General features: G+C 43.5%; 1 protein-coding gene across 3 annotated transcripts; it reads left to right on the forward strand.

The window, feature by feature from the left end:
- Positions 1 to 425: 425 nt before the first annotated feature.
- On the forward strand, positions 426 to 11,738 carry ANAPC7 (anaphase promoting complex subunit 7). Of its 3 annotated transcripts, none has more exons than XM_083717345.1 (11): positions 426 to 703; positions 4,004 to 4,190; positions 4,615 to 4,734; positions 5,115 to 5,226; positions 6,188 to 6,341; positions 7,046 to 7,188; positions 7,952 to 8,069; positions 8,993 to 9,189; positions 9,436 to 9,660; positions 10,387 to 10,537; positions 10,694 to 11,738. In XM_083717345.1, exons 1-11 carry the CDS (start codon positions 603 to 605, stop codon positions 10,881 to 10,883), a joined length of 1,698 nt encoding a protein of 565 aa, XP_083573471.1. In that variant the 5' UTR covers positions 426 to 602; the 3' UTR covers positions 10,884 to 11,738. The 3 variants fall into 3 exon arrangements, with proteins under 3 accessions (XP_083573471.1, XP_083573472.1, XP_083573473.1); XM_083717346.1 differs by having other exon boundaries at positions 456 to 703; positions 4,004 to 4,145; XM_083717347.1 differs by lacking the exon at positions 5,115 to 5,226 and having other exon boundaries at positions 458 to 703.
- The last annotated feature ends 4,531 nt before the right edge of the window (positions 11,739 to 16,269 follow it).

Consider the following 16,269-nt stretch of genomic DNA (forward strand, 5'->3'; position numbering starts at 1 on the left):
CCACCAACGGCGTGCCTTTTTTATTGAAATGTGGGTAAAATCCGCCAAAGGGGTTTGTACCAAGCCGAGGCATAACTGGGAGTACCTAACGCGCATGCTCAGATATTTTCTGGCTCGCCCTCTGCCTGTGGCTCTGGAGGCACAGTGGCGCCTAACGCGCATGCTCAGGCCTTTCTTTCGCCGCCCCCTCTCTAGGCTAATGGTCTTAGCTAGCGGAAGGTGTCTACACTAATGCCTCATTTCTTTATATTTCTTATCGCCCTTTTCTGCGTGAACAAGAATATACAGCATATATTTTTTTTAAAGCGCATAGCGAGACCAGAGTTAGAGTTGCGGCTTCCGCGGTGAATAACTGGGTCATAGCCTACGCAGGCGAAGGTCGCGGGCAGCCCCTACCCCGCCCCCCCCCGTCGGGCTGGCGCTTTGTGCAATGGCGCTTTCTGCGCGGGTGTCATGGCTGCCTTCTCCGCGAGGACCCCTCGGAGAGGCGCCATTTTAGAGTTCCTGAGGCGACCCGGAGCTTTCCCTGCCGCCGAGTTCGTAGCTGCCGCAGCCGCCGCCTCCTCCTCCTCCTTCGCCCTTCTCTCGGCTCGCCCGCGGCGATGAGCGTGGTAGACCATGTGCGGGAGATGGCGGCCGCCGGGCTCCACTCCAACGTGCGGCTCCTCAGCGGGCTTCTGCTCACCATGAGCGGCAACAACCCGTGAGTTGGTGGGCGGCCCCAGGAGGGAGGCGGCAGCGTAACTGCAGCCCCAAAGGGCTCCTTTCCCTCGCGCTTCCCCGTCCTCGAACTCCCCCTCCCCGACCGAGCGGCGCCATCCTGCTCCGCCTCTGCTCCCTCGCTTCCCCCCGCCGTCACGACTCCCCTGCCAGGTTGGGCGAAAGCGCGCCCGGCCTGAGGCTTCGACCGGGAAGGGCCGGGGCCTCCTGTCCCTTTTAAAATGTGACATTCAAGGCAACCCTCGTCACAAACCCGGGACTTTTGTAAACCGCCCTTCATCTGTAGATCTCAGGGCAGTTCGCCACATAAAAATACGAGATAAAATAAAAACACAAAATACATGGAAAGAACAAAAACCCATTTGCAGTTGCACCCATTCTGGCCTTCTAGTTTCGCTTTCCCCCTTTCTTTTGTTATAATGGTTAACAATAGATGGTTGGCAATGGCAACCGTCTGCCTGTTAGACAATGGAAGAGTTTGCCTTTGGGAGTGAAGTCAAATCCTTAATAATAATAATAATAATAATAATAATAATAATAATAATAATAATAATAAAGCAGCCGAGTGATGTAGGCTGGGGCTGTGCTGAGAGTGTGAGGTGGGGAACCTGTGGCTCCCCAAATGTCGACTGGGCCCCCAACTCCCACCATTTTGGCTTAATGAAGAAAAAGAGAGGAGGGAGCCTTGCAGCATCTTCATCACCGTTCTATTTGCATGCTGCCCTTCCCATAGTTAAAACCACGCTCAAGATTTACGTAACTGCAAAAATATAACAAAGTAGGCATGAGCAGTAAATTAAAAGCATCTTGGTAAGTATGCAGCAAAATTTAAGCAGCCCCCACATAAGTCACAATGAGGTCTTTAATGATAAATATGCACACACACATTAGTAACAGCAAAAAAACACATCAGAAATTAAATTGCAATGTCTGGAGGGCCATAGGCTCTGTGGCCCTGGCCTGAGGTCACCCAGTGAACGGGATGACCAAGTGGGGATTTGAACCCAGGTCTCCCTAGCCCTGGAGTCTGTAATGAATGACTGCAATCAGTGCCACATTTTTTGCAGGAAATACGACCTGCCTGCAGACACAACCACTCAGAAGAGGAGAGTTAAGCTCCAGCCTACTAACTGTTTACTTGGGAGTAAACCCTATTGAATTCCACAGGGTTTACTTCTAGGTAGACACATTTAGGATCGGACTATTAAAAGGACTCCATAGAATCTTCATGAATGGTAGCTTTTTCACTTTTTCAGTTGTTTGACCCCATTTTCCCTCTTCCATCTTTCTTTATAGTGTTTATCTATTTCATTAAAATTATACATTACGTCATTGTAAAAAACAAACCTCAGAGTGGTTTACGGAAGAAAAAACAGTAAAATCAAGAAAAATTCACAACCAGACATTAAAACATACAAAGGTTAAAATACTAAAGCAGATTAAAATTGCCGCAACTTTCTAAGCATCTGGGTAGGCTTGTCTATACAGGAATGTTGTTAGCAGGAGCCGCAAAGCGAACAGTGATGGTGCCTGCTTGACTTTAATAGGCAGGGAGATCCAAAATGCTGGTGCTGCCACACTAAATGACCGGAGTTAGAGGAACATGTATTGTGTGGCACCTGCAGTAGTGCCCATCTAATACCCAATGACTGCTGATAGTACTTCACGCAGCTAATTAAGAGGACTACACTAAATCTGTTCAGGCTGCAGTTTGTTGCACACTTCCTAAACACAGTAGTAAATCCCAGTAAACATCCACAGGCCTGTGCTGCATGTATTTAAACAGTTTTTGGGCATCTTTACATTAACTAAGCACAAATGAATGTATTCTCAAAAGATTAAGCTCATTTAATCAACCTGTTTAGAATTTAAGGTGCTACAAGACTTTTTGATTTTTGTTGAAATAACTGACATGCTTGCTGCATCTACCCATACTGATTTAAAAGCCAAGAGGGCGCTGGTACTTTGGGTTAAGAATTGGTAGTTCCAATACATTTGAAGGCCTGTGGCGTGTGTGAAATGGCAAGCTGTGCACTGCATGGTATCTCAATGTACATGTGCTTCACCCTTCTCTCCTCTCACGGGTTTAAGTGCAAGAGACCTTGGAAATGAGTTGAATACTAGTATACTAGAATACTAGTATATTTAAAAAAGGCATCTTCAGCATCAGTGCAAAAGGCACCAACAGGGACACTTGGCTCAGGGACACACACCTTTCCATTTATCTTCACAAGAATTCTGTAGAGTAGATTAGGCTCAGAGAGCGGAGAGGGAGTGGCTGGCTTACCCATGGTCATCCAGTGAACTTCACAGTAGACAGGCAGTCATGTTGTGTATCCACAGCAGTGACCAGAGGAGAAATGACCGCTCGGAGGAGTGCAAAGACAAGAAACGCCATGGTGCATTTGCAGCATCACAACTGAACGCCTTCATCTGCCCCAACTGCAACAAAACGTGTATCCCGCATCTGTCTCTACAGCCACAGTGGGCACTGCAACCTTCCAGCAGCTTGACCTCACCCCCAAAGGCTCAATCCTCCATTGTCTCCCGAGACAGATGGATGCCAACCAAGCATGATAGCATTTATGTGATGCTTTATCAAAGCTCTTTATAGTTGTTATCTCAGTAAATCTTACAAAAGCTTTATAAGTACAGTGGTACTTTGGTTTAAGAGCAGCTTAGTTTATGAACAACTTGGATTAAGAACGCTGCAACCCCAGAAGTAGGTGTTTTGATTTGTGAACTTTGCCTTGGAAGCAGAACATGTTTCGCTTCCTGTTGAGTGTGTTCCATTTGTAAATTGAGTCCCCCACTGCTATGAGAAAGTATGCCTTGGTTTAAGAACGCTTTGGTTTAAGAATGGGACTCTGGAACGGATTACGTTCATAAACCAAGGTACCACTGTAGGTCCCTCCCTATTTGTAATACTAATAGTACTACTAATAAACTGCCCTGTTACCTTCAGATAAAGGGTGGTATAGAAATTTAATAAATAGTAAAAGTTGGAAGAGGTATCTTAAAATAATAGTTTGCTTAAGGTCACTTGGTCAGTTCACAGTTTCCTGGATGACAGATAAAGTTTAGCAACTTTATAGATTTTGGGGATGCTTAATGCTGTCATTGTAGGATAGCATTGCATAGTCAGAAAATGGAATGGACAGGTGGTTTCTGAATACAGACATGTTTCTGTTTATTGTTTTCACCTTTCACTAGTTCAGGGATGTTTGCTCCAGGATTTCCTCATGTGATCAGCTAACACTGGTTTGCCTTGTGTTTCTTACAGTGAGTTATTTTCTCCATCGCAGAAGTATCAGCTTCTTGTATATCACGCAGATTCTCTCTTCCATGACAAGGAATATAGAAATGCTGTCAGCAAGTATACAATGGCTTTGCAGCAGAAGAAAGCATTGAGTAAAACTTCAAAAGTGAGACCCTCAACTGGGAATGCTGCATCTGCTCCTCAGAGCCAGGTGTTCATAGCTTAAATTCTGATTATAGCTTGGTCCCTCAGTACAAGAGTCTTGCATTCACTGTTTATTATACATGGCAAAAGATATCTGAAAAGTTTTTTCCTCCTTATGTGAGTTCTGGGAGAAATTAAATATATAATTGAATGTGGTTTAACACTCGCCTTGAATAGACAGAATGGGGTGGCAGAGACTTGGCAGCCTAAGAAAGATGTTATGGTCTTGTAGTTTTCCTTCATAACGTATGTGGAAAGTGTCCCAGCCTTGGAGTAAAGTAAAGATTGCCTCTGACAACCCCAAGCACCTTACAACACACAACTTGGTATTTCCTAGATCTTGACTATCCTCTCCATATATCAGGGTGGGGAACTTGTGGCCCTCCAGATGTTATTGGACCACTGTTGTATTTTGTATGTTGTCTTTTTAGTGCCTGCCTTCTGAAATTGAAGTGAAGTACAAAATGGCGGAGTGCTATACAATGCTGAAGCAAGACAAAGATGCTATTGCTATACTTGATGGAATCCCTTCAAGACAGAGAACCCCAAAGGTAGTACTTTCCTAGCTAAGTTATGCTGCTTGGGAGCCTTTGGCTGAGGTATGGATACACTTTATGTAACCATGTAACCAGTGCTGTTCCTACTCAATAAATCCATTGACATCAATGGAGCTAAGACAGCCATGTGCCTCAGTGGATCTACCCTCAGGAAAACTAGTACGGAATACAACCCATTCTTTGAACACCCTTTGGCTGACACAAATCCCCAGATTTTTTGAGTAAAGGTAAAAACGTGCCATTAATAACTGCAAGCCCAGAGAGTTGTGCATCAGCAGGTGGAATTAACAAATCCATAGTGGTGCAAAATGTTATGTCTTTATGTCAACATTAAAACATGATTGTTCTCATCATTGGATTTCTGTGGGTTGCAGATTAACATGATGCTGGCAAATTTGTACAAGAAGGCAGGTCAGGAACGCTCTTCTGTGACGAGTTACAAAGAAGTGCTGAGGCAGTGCCCACTAGCCCTTGATGCCATCCTAGGTAGCCACTTTTCTTCCCATCGATGATTATTGTTGAAAGTGTGATTGAGACGTTGGCCTATCTGAACAGTCTTAGCATGGGCAGGTGAACAAAATATGAATTAGTGCAGTCTGCCATTGGCCTCCTCATGACTTACGACATTAAATTGTTATGACTGCATGTATTGTGTCTTAGAAGACATAAGGGCTGGGAGAGGCAGTAACAATAGCATTGCAATGCTCTTTCTGATCTGAGGGAAGAGTGTGGTGCTAGAGATGGCAAGACAATTGGTGTGGATAAGTTTTACAAAATGCACCTCTCTACAGGACTTGATCACTGTAGTCCAGCAGCAGGGAACCTGTGACTCTTCAGATGTTGTTGGTGTTCAGTTCTCATCACTTACCAATGGCCATGTTGGCTGGGACTTATAGGAGTAGTAGTCCAGCACTGCTCAAAACTCCCATTGTTCTAGGTGCTTTTTGCCACATGGAATTTCATTAGCCCGAGCAGTTTCTAAGCTCTGGGCGCAGTACTGCACCTAAGATTTCAGATTAAAACTGCAGAGTGGAAGGAAAGGAGGACCTTTTCCTGCCTCCCCATTTCCAGCTACTCTCTGAAGACTGGAGAAGAGATCCTCTTAAGAATATTAGGGGGGTGGGCAGGGGAAGGACTAGATCATTTGAAAAATGAACATAATATTTTAGTCGCAGTTCATTCATTTTTAGCTTTGTATTCTTATTATTAAAAAAGCTTGCCTAGACATTCCGTTGTTGCACCCATAGCCTGGGTTTAAGGTGCCATTTAGCGCCTAGCTTTCATATCTCGGTTTCTAACACTGATCCAGCAACATTTGGAGGATCACAGGTTCTCCAGTCTTTGGTCAATTACTGCTGTTGTTGGTGCCTGAGCACTTAATTTCCTTGTGGCTACCAAGTACATTTTGTCAAAATGGTGGTCACAACAGCTGTTGCTTCTCATTTAGGCTTGCTGTCGCTCTCAGTGAAAGGTGCTGAAGTCGCTTCCATGACAATGAATGTGATCCAGAGTGTCCCAAACTTGGACTGGCTTTCAGTCTGGATCAAGGCATACGCATTTGTGCACACAGGTGATAATACCAGAGCAATCAACACCATCTGGTAAGAATCTAGAGCAAATGCAAATGAGCTTTCTCAAAGAACCTCTAGCCTGGTATCTTGTAAGATATACTACTTGGGTATTGAAGGCCACTTGCCCTTTGCAGCAAGACAGTTACAATGCTAAGTGTTTGAAGGCTTAACAGCTTGTGGAATTTAAATCCCACATATATGTGTCTTTTGAAACAAGGATGGGGAACCTGTGGTCAACTATTAGTCATGCTGTTGAAGGTGCCACAGCCTCTGCCCCCGCCATGTCCCCCCCCCCGGAAGCCAGAGTTGCACGCCTTACCAGGTTGCACAGCTGCAGCAGCGCGGGGGGGGGGCTCCCCTCCCATCATGTGCGAAGAAGTCTATACCCCTTGGGCACCAAGCTGACCTAGAAACAAGTTGATTGTGGTTGCATTCTTAATGTTGTTAGAGGAGTGTGTGCGGCCCAAGTATTATTTGGAGATGTTCCACTGTGAAAGAAAGCAAAGCGTACACCTTTCTCTTACTAACTTTATTTGTATCATGCCCTTCCTTTTAATCCTCTTTGGGTGGAAGATGCTCTGATTCTAGACGTGCTGTAGTGGAGAAAGATAGATTGTGACATGTAGATATGTTTGCCTTAAGGAATTGAACCTTTCCCCATAAAATAGAATAAAAGTGCTCCAAGAGGTTCCAATATATTGATTTTATCTTTCAATTTGTTCTTCCCACAAAAGCTCGCTGGAGAAAAAGTCACTGCTGAGGGACAATGTGGATATACTAGGGAGCTTAGCTGATCTTTATTTCAGAGCGGGTGACAATAAGAACGCAATTCTAAAATTTGAGCAGGCGCAAATGTTGGATCCTTATTTGATAAAAGGTAAGTCTCTAGAAAATATGGAGAGCTTGTTAGAATAATTTGTATTCTGTACTGAACTTTTATAGTGCAATCCTGTGCATGTTTATTCAGAAAAACATCCGACTGAATTCCCATGTAGGCATTTGTAGTACTGCAACCTTAACTATATTTTTAACAGAGCAAAAAATTCTCACTAGTTTATTTTTTGTTGGTAAGGTTGAAAGGAAAACTAGTACAAATGAGGCAAAGAGGAGGGATTTTTTCCTTCTGTCCTTACACTTAACTAAAATAAGAAATGGTTAAACCTCAAAAACACTTGTAATTGGTTGAAGACACATTTATATTGCAAACAGCTGGTGCAACAACAGCATTATGTCAATGAAATACATTTGTGGTTAATGGTACAAAAATAAAAGATGTTATATTTCAAATTTGTGTTGAGCATATTCCCAGCTAATGGGATTCCTTTGAATGGCAGGTCTGCTGTTTGTTTCCTCCACAAATTGCACATTTGGATCACTGTGGAGCTCCAAATAATGTGGAAAATACATGGCAACTGATTAGAACTGGAGCAACCAGTTTTATGGAAAATATTTTTGAATCTTCATTTTGAATTTATGCTAGTGGATACGTGTATAGAAGTTGAGAAAACATTTGGATCTAAGCACTGTTCCTGCCTTTTAGGTGAAAGATGTGAACAGTCTTGTCCTCTAGTTTTCCTTGATCTTTTTTCCTTTGTAGCTTTTGTGTGTGTGTGTCCAACTCCTTCATGCTTTGTCTTTAGGGATGGATGTATATGGCTACTTGTTAGCCCGCGAGGGTCGCCTGGAGGATGTGGAGAATCTTGGCTGCCGGCTCTTCAATATTTCTGACCAGCATGCTGAGCCGTGGGTGGTATCAGGGTAATGGGCTGCTTCTTGCTCCTGTTTGGCTTTTACGTTGAACTTTCTGAAGGCAGAATCTACCCTATTAATGAGGAGAGTCAGATGGTCTTGGGTTTATTGCTAATGGCTTAGTGTCGGGCAGCAAAATCTTGACTGACATGGAGTTGGTGAATTCACTGAAGTCTGTGGGAGTTTGACCAAAGCTTTGTGTAAGATGTCCTGGAGTCTCCCTAACTAGCATACTATTGAAATGCCACTTTCAAAGCACATCTTGCTATTCTTGAAATTCAAAGAGGTGTTGGATCCAAAAATATCCAAAGCCACTGTCTGAAATAAAATTCTGTAGGGAGCTAAATAGCCTTTAATATATTTTGTAACACTGCCTTCTCAGCAACACAGCTCAAGGCAGATTACAAAAATTACAAAACATACTTAAAATTTTCCCTTAAAAAACACTTTGTTGTGGTGTCTAAAAGCTGGTTGTCTATATAGTAGAAAATTATTAATGTGTTTCATTACTTTGGAGGCATCACTAAAAAGTAGGTCACATTTCAGAATGCTGAAGCTAAAATTACATTTCCTGATAGCAATAGGCATTTCCGCTTTCATTAGATAGAACACATTATTCCTCTCTCTCTCTCTCTCTCTCTCTCTCTCTGTGTGTGTGTGTGTGTGTGTGTGAGAGAGAGAGAGAGAGAGAGAGAGAGAGAGAGTATATCCCCCGCCCCCCATCATCAAAAGTAATTGAAATGGAAGGTTGTAGGAGTTCGGGAGTGCTGTGGGTCTATAACAGAATAGCCCATCCTACTTTGGCAATATGTTCTGCCCACACCCTTTAATAATACAATGACAATGCTGCCATGGCTGAAAAACACTCTACTTGTCCTCTTGAGGTAGAACAGATTGAGCATGTTAACCACAATTCCCTCTTCTTTCTGCAGGTGTCATAGCTTCTACAGCAAGCGCTATTCCCGTGCTCTGTATTTAGGAGCCAAAGCCATTCAGCTGAACAGCAATAGTGTGCAGGCTCTGCTGCTGAAAGGTGCTGCTCTTCGGAACATGGGGAGAGTGCAAGAGGCAATCATCCACTTCCGTGAAGCGATACGGCTTGCCCCTTGCAGGCTGGACTGCTATGAAGGCAAGTAAAAAGGACGGACTTCTCCAAACAGGAGTTGTTAAAGCTGGTAGTGAAATGAAAGTTTCTGTAGGCCCACATAGGACTGTCACCACTGAGATGTCTTTCTGACATGCCAAGACCCCACCTTAAAGTCGTGAACTCTCAGCCTACTGTGCTAAATTCTGTGACCATTGTTTAGATGAGCGCTGGTTTTGAAAAAAAGCCAAATATTCTCTCAAATATGACTTTTACCCCTCTGACCCTCAGGCCTCATTGAATGCTACTTAGCATCCAATGGTCTTCGTGAAGCCACGGTCATGGCTAACAATGTCTACAAAACCCTGGGAGCCAACGCACAGACCCTTACCCTCCTGGCAACTGTTTGTCTGGAAGATCCTGTTGCACAGGAGAAAGCAAAGACATTGCTGGACAAAGCACTGACACAGCGCCCTGATTACATCAAAGCAGTGGTAAAGAAGGCAGAACTTCTCAGTAAGTCTTTCCCCCTCCTCTTTTATTGTGTGCGAGTCTTATTCAGCATGAATAGAGATGTATGCAGATTCAACCTCCACCAAGTCTTGAAGGTGGTGGAAGGCAGCAATTTTCACCCAAATCTCTCCATACTATAGCCAAAATCAGACTTACAGCACCCTCTCACTCCTGTTGTGAACAACCAGCTGAAAATGCCCATCTTGAATTACTCATTATATTTCGAGCTTTCCATTTTGGCAAGAAGTCATGTGAACTGGAGATGCAGGGTTTTGTCATTTTCTTTAAATTGATATTTTTTAACGTGTCTCTTTAAAATTCAAAGCGTTTGCAAATCCATAGGTGATTAGGTGGTTTAGAATAGGCATTCTTCCTTCTCTGTCACAGGAGAAGGGTGATGACGATGGCAACTTCTTGTATATGTCACAGGAAGACACAATCTCGGCATCCTCTGAAACAAACTGTTTCCTCCTCAGAAAACCTAACTGCAAAAAATGTGCATCTGAATGCATAATTGCAGAAATGGTTTTAGTTTGCTGGGTGCATAGACTTCTGTTTTTTTCTCTTATTTTTATCTTGTTGATAAAAAAGCAAGATCAGCTTTTGGCTGTGAGGCAATCTATACTTCTGCAAATTAAAATAAAGCCTCATACAGTTAATCAGTTATGATTTCTTTTTCGGGTGATAGCCTCAACATAAATAGCTTGAAATAACCCTTCTTATTGACAGGCCGAGAACAGAAATATGAAGATGGAATAGCTTTGCTGAGGAATGCCCTTGCCAACCAGAGTGATTGCATTCTCCATCGAATGTTAGGGGACTTCCTTGTGGCTGTTAATGAGTATCAGGAAGCCATGGACCAGTACAGTATTGCTCTTAGGTAAGTTTATGGAAAATCCTGTTGTTGGAGCTTTATCTGTGGGTTGCTGATAGATGTGACTGAGCTGAAATGGAGCTGTGCATGAGCCAGCCTGTCCTGTTCTTGCTACTGCTCCCTGACTCCACGATGTCTTTCTCTTACTTTCTGTTCCCCCAGTTTGGATCCCAATGATCAAAAGTCACTGGAGGGAATGCAGAAAATGGAAAAAGAGGAAAGTCCAACGGATGCCACCCAGGAGGAAGATGTGGATGACATGGAAGGGAGTGGAGAGGAAGGTGACCTGGAAGGCAGTGACAGTGAGGCAGCCCAGTGGGCGGATCAGGAACAGTGGTTTGGCATGCAGTGAAATCGCCTTCCTGAACTAACCTGGGACCATAGCTCTTGATGAGTGATGCCCAATAAGACACTCTTCTCCCTGGAATGAAGAATGCCAAGGGGACATTGTGTGCTGCTGCAAGAACTGGACTGAGGCAAGATCCAAGCAGCCCCTTCTGTCCCTTGTTTGTTTCTGTGTTATGCTCTCGGTGCTCCTTATTTCATGGTGAAGTCTGAGCAACTTAAGTGCTGAGGAGGCAATCGTGCCAAGCAGCAATTTTGAGTTCTTATTTCTAAAATTAGAAGCTTTCAAATGATATAAAGCATTTCTCAAACATTTGTTAATGACTAAAACGATGTCAGAATCATGTTGCAAACTAATTATGCTTGATCCCCAGTGGTGCATAAATGTAGGCTGCTTTTATATCCTTTTATAAAAGAGGCTTTATTTGCAAAGCCTGTACGGTGTCTTTAGATACACAAACTCCTCCAGAAAGCTGCTGGAATCTCACACAGGGGCAGTAAATTTCTTTCCAGCCTTTTCCTGGCCTCCCCAGTGTTTTTTGTGGAGGATATTTACATGCACACTCTAAAATAGAAGCATGCTGCTTCAGGCTCCTAACTGATGAGCAATTCTATAGCTGATGAACATAAGAAATTGTGGCCTGTGAAATAGTTGCTTATTTTCACATTCTGTGCTAACAAGTGCCACTGCTTTTAAGCCTCTGTAAGGATATTAGAGAAAGTGAAATGGAGCAGCGTTGAGGAAATTACAGCCAGTGAAAGGTTCTTAAGGTTACTTCTTACTGGGTAATACCAATTAACAATATCTAAACCACATAATCCTTTCCTGCATACATGACTATTAAAAGCAGCCTTGCTAACATACTGTGCTTCTGGCTTTGATTTGGCTGCATTCAATAACTTCCTCAAAGCACAGTCCAGCAGCAACTTCTGTTGGGTGCCCCATCTGCACAGGACCACAGTGCTGTGTTCTCTGTTAAGTAATTATTTTTTTTAATTATGTGACCTTCCCTTTCACAAAGGTGGCTAGCCTGCAGCCCTCCAGATGTTACACTCTCAACTCCTATTATCCGTAATTGACTCCATCAGCTTGAAGCAGATGGAAGTTGCAACATCTGGAGAGCCATGGCTCCCCACCCTCCTCTTTTGAATCACAGAAGAATTTAAAAGACCCAACGTGTCTTGATCATCTGCTGAAAACTCTACTAATACTACCAAAGATCAGGATGGAAAAGTAAGTTGCCTTCAAGGAAACATGAAGGTAATGAATTAGTGGTTGTTGATACTGTTATAGGGTTCTTGTGAATGGAGATACGACATTACCTGTACAGAAACATTCTTGAACACAGGATGCCAGATGCACGTTGATACAAAGAGATACTTTAGTTAAGATAAGGGAATAGTGCTGGTACAATGGAAATGTATTGCTTTCTCTTTAAACAGAAGAAGCACCACTCTTCGCCCCTTTCCACAAACCGTTTTGGAAATTGGAGGAGAATGTCTAAAATCACCCTTTGGTTCACACAGTTGGTTCATGATTCCAGGCCCAGTAGATAAATGAAAGGGAACAATGGCTTGTCAAAAGCAGTTTGTGGCTAAGATGAGATTTGAATTGGGGCCTTTCATGTTTGTGATGCCACTCCAGCTCTTGTAATCACCCACCACCAGTAAAATCAGGCACACAATTATTTGCTAGAAAAGCTGCTGATTTTCAATGTGTGGGCATTCTTATTTTCTGGGGGGAAACTATCTTAATTGGAGCATGTAAATTAGTTGTCCATTGTTATTTATATAGTACCATTACATTACAGTGGTTCATAAAACTCATAAACAAGGAAGAAAACACTCTAGTCCTTGTCTTGTGATTTTAAAAATTATTTCACTTATGAACTACTTCCTATGAGGCATCCCACAGTATAACAATTTTTTTTAAAAAAAACAGTTGCACATGTAAAAGCAGTTGTTGTATATATGAAATGAAAACAGTTTAAAACAAGAATAGCACATAGTTCAAATCAATTCAGATCCAGTGCTGATAAAGAGCTCCAGCTAGACATTTTGCTGGTTGAAATTTTACTAGTGGTGTAATGAATATACATGCAAATACAGTAAGTTCTGTGCCACCCTTTACACACCCTCTCATAATGTCAGTCTTTATAAATGGAAAGGAGAATGAGGAAGATGGCTCATCACATCCTTTTGGAAGAAGACTTAAGAAAAATGGTACATAAAAGGGACTGCTGAGAGGTCCTGGGGAGAGTGGAATTCAGCTAGTGGGACTGCTGCTAGTGAAGAATGACGAGGCCAGGGTTCCTGCTCCTGTCATAGTTGTTGTGTGGAAGAGGGAATATGCATCCAGCTGCCTTGTACTCTGGCCTCTTTCAGCTCACCTGCAGGAGACCATACAAAAAGGAGTGTGCCTATGCCCTGGACTGTGGAGACCCAGAAGACACTTAGAACCCTTTTGGATGAGCAGCCCACCCCTGCAGACCTATTTTTGATGGGTGGGACAACCCACCTGTCTTTGGCCTGACATAGTGACACTAGATGATTGTCTGGCAGATTAAGCCCACTCACGTGTAAGAAGGCCTTTGAGCACTGACCTTTAAGTGCCTTGACAGCCAGCCTGGGAACCACACTGCACAGTCATAGGTGTCAGGCCGCCAAAGCTGCTGGCTGTGCAACAGAGTTCCCACTGCAGGTGTTTGACGAGGAGAAGAACAAGACATTGGCCACAATTCATCTGTATCCCATAGTTTCATGAGAACTGTTGATTGATGTGTTTTCCTTCAAACCAGCCTCCCTCTGGCTTGAAAACACAAGCTGTAGTTAAGCTGGCGTGTGCATTTTATGCAACCACTACAGTGCAATGGCAGTGTGGCATAGTGGTTAGAGTGTCAGGCTAGGACCTGGGCACCCAGGGTTTGAGTCCTCACTCAGGCACTCACTGAGTGACCTTGGGTCAGACACTGCCTCTCAGCCTAACCTACATCACAGGGTGGTGGTTGTGGGGGAGAACCACATAAATGACATTGAGCTCCTTAGAGAAAATGGTGGGATATAAATGCAATACATAAATACATTTAATGTGTTCAGGGCTAGGGGTTGCTGGCATGGAAAAACACAGCAGGTCATGTGCATCACCCCAGCCTTCGTCTTGGGTGCACAACACTCTGCTAAAAAGAAACCTGAAATGCTGCTGGAGGGCCAACGGTTAATGTGTCTTGAGTCTGCTCTTAAAACAAATGATATTAATTGAATTGCAGGCAGCTGGGCTTTCTCCAGGGAGCTGGGTTTGGATCTTCGATTTCTGTAAACCTTTTAGAACTAACAGGTGAGGCTAATAGAAGTCTCCCTTGAGGCTAATATTCCTGAAAAACAATACAATACTGGTGGGTGGTTTGCACTGTCGATAAGCACTCGCTCCTAATGTCTCTAGACTAGCTGCCTCCGGAGCTGCTAATGATGGATTTAATAGCTTTTTAATGCTCTATACGGAAGGAGCGTTGGAAATTTCACTGCAGCTGGTGACGGATGTTTATATCATGAAATCCATCATTAAAATTACTGCCAGCCTTCCCTTCTCCCTCCAGCACAGCAGCAGAGAGGGCCTTAATGGACTTGCAAAGGCACTTTCCCTGGTCGCAGAATCAGCGGCCTTCTAAATCTTTCCGTAAGGCTCCAAGGTGGACACCTGCCCCAGGACTGTCTAAGCACTGCCACGTCAAAAGAAGCGACAATCTCCCAAAACCAAAGCCAAATAGCTAATAAGAAAACCAAACCAAACACCTACTGATGACAAATGTATATATTCCTTCAGCAAAGAAATGTGAATCCTTGGCTGTGTTTACTGGAACCTTAAAGAGAAACACTTCTATATAAGATGGGGGCAGAAAACCTCCTGCCTAGGACTAAATGCTCCCCTACAAGTTGTCTCCCGAGGCCCACACCTTCTCTCTCGGGGCCCCGCTGCTAACGGGCCTTGTTTCTCGCCTTCTCATCGGGTGCCTTTGCCTGTCATGTTATTGTCCTGGTTTCATTTTCTTGCTTGAGCTCAGAGAAGCAGCGGGGAGACTGATGGGACTTAATTCCAACAGTAACCTGCCAAAGCCGGATCTAAGGCAGTACAACCTGTTTGGGTGCACCAGGCACAGTGATTCTGGGATGCTGCAGCAGGAACTGCGACCATTAAGTCCAATAGAAGGCAAGAGGGCTGCCAGATTTTGGTGTTGCACAGGGTGCCGCTGGAGTTGGTGATGCCAAGGTTAGCCACTGAACCTGGGACAGGTAAATGGAACAAATTGTGAATGTACACAACTGCGGTCTCTTTAAATCTAAATAATAAATGAATTAGGTACATGGGCAAAACAAAAAAAATTCCTTCCAGTAGCACCTTAAAGACCAACTAAGTCAGTTCTTGGTATGAGCTTTCGTGTGCATGCACACTTCTTGTGTGCATGCACACGAAAGCTCATACCAAGAACTGACTTAATTGGTCTTTAAGGTGCTACTGGAAGGAATTTTTTTTTGTTTTGACTATGGCAGACCAACACGGCTACCTATCTGTAATTAGGTACATGGGGTTATTCAAAAGGATTAATGTTTGAAAAATCCATTTATACCCAGCATTTCTGTTTTACAATCCACCAGGAGAGAAGGGCTGTAGCTCAGTAACAGAGCAGAGGCTTTATTTATAGAAGGTCCTGGGATCAATCCCTGGCTGATATGGCAGCTGCTCTTACTAAATTCCTGCCTGAAACCCTGGAGAGATGCTGCTGGCAGTCTCTTTAAAAAGCTCCACCCCAGGAGCCGGCAGGGGTTGCTACGCCACTGTCTCACAGGGTTGTTGTGAAGATAAAACAGGGATGGGGGGGAACGGCATATTCTGCCTTATGCTCCTTGGCGGAAAGTTGGGATATAAACGTGATGAATGATTATGATGGGATGATGTTGAGACTGTGGCAGTTTGCTGAATAAATAGAAGAGCTAAGATACGGTTCACAACAATTAGCCATTATGTTATTCTAGCACTCTGGTTTTATTTTATTTCTTAAGTGTTAGCATGTGTGTGTGCGCGTGCGCGTGTGCGTGCGTGCTCACACACACACGTGTGTGCTTTAAAGAGTGAAAAACCACTGAAATGCTTGAAATGACATTAATGGAAAAATATAGCCACTTCTGTTCTGTTCTGTAATTTGATGTTTAATTGTTATGTTATTTACATGTATTGAATTGTTATAATATAAAATAGATAGAGAAAAACATACCCAAACTTCAAAATTCCTTCTGCCACCTACAATTACAGGTAAGTACGCATCTTCCTTTCTATTGCTTCCTGATTAACAGCTGGTAAACTGTGGGCCAGACTCCGGAAAAATTGAATAGAAAGTGAG

This window comes from Podarcis gaigeae, assembly GCF_964106915.1.
Source record: "Podarcis gaigeae genome assembly, chromosome: 16".
NCBI lineage: Eukaryota > Metazoa > Chordata > Lepidosauria > Squamata > Lacertidae > Podarcis > Podarcis gaigeae.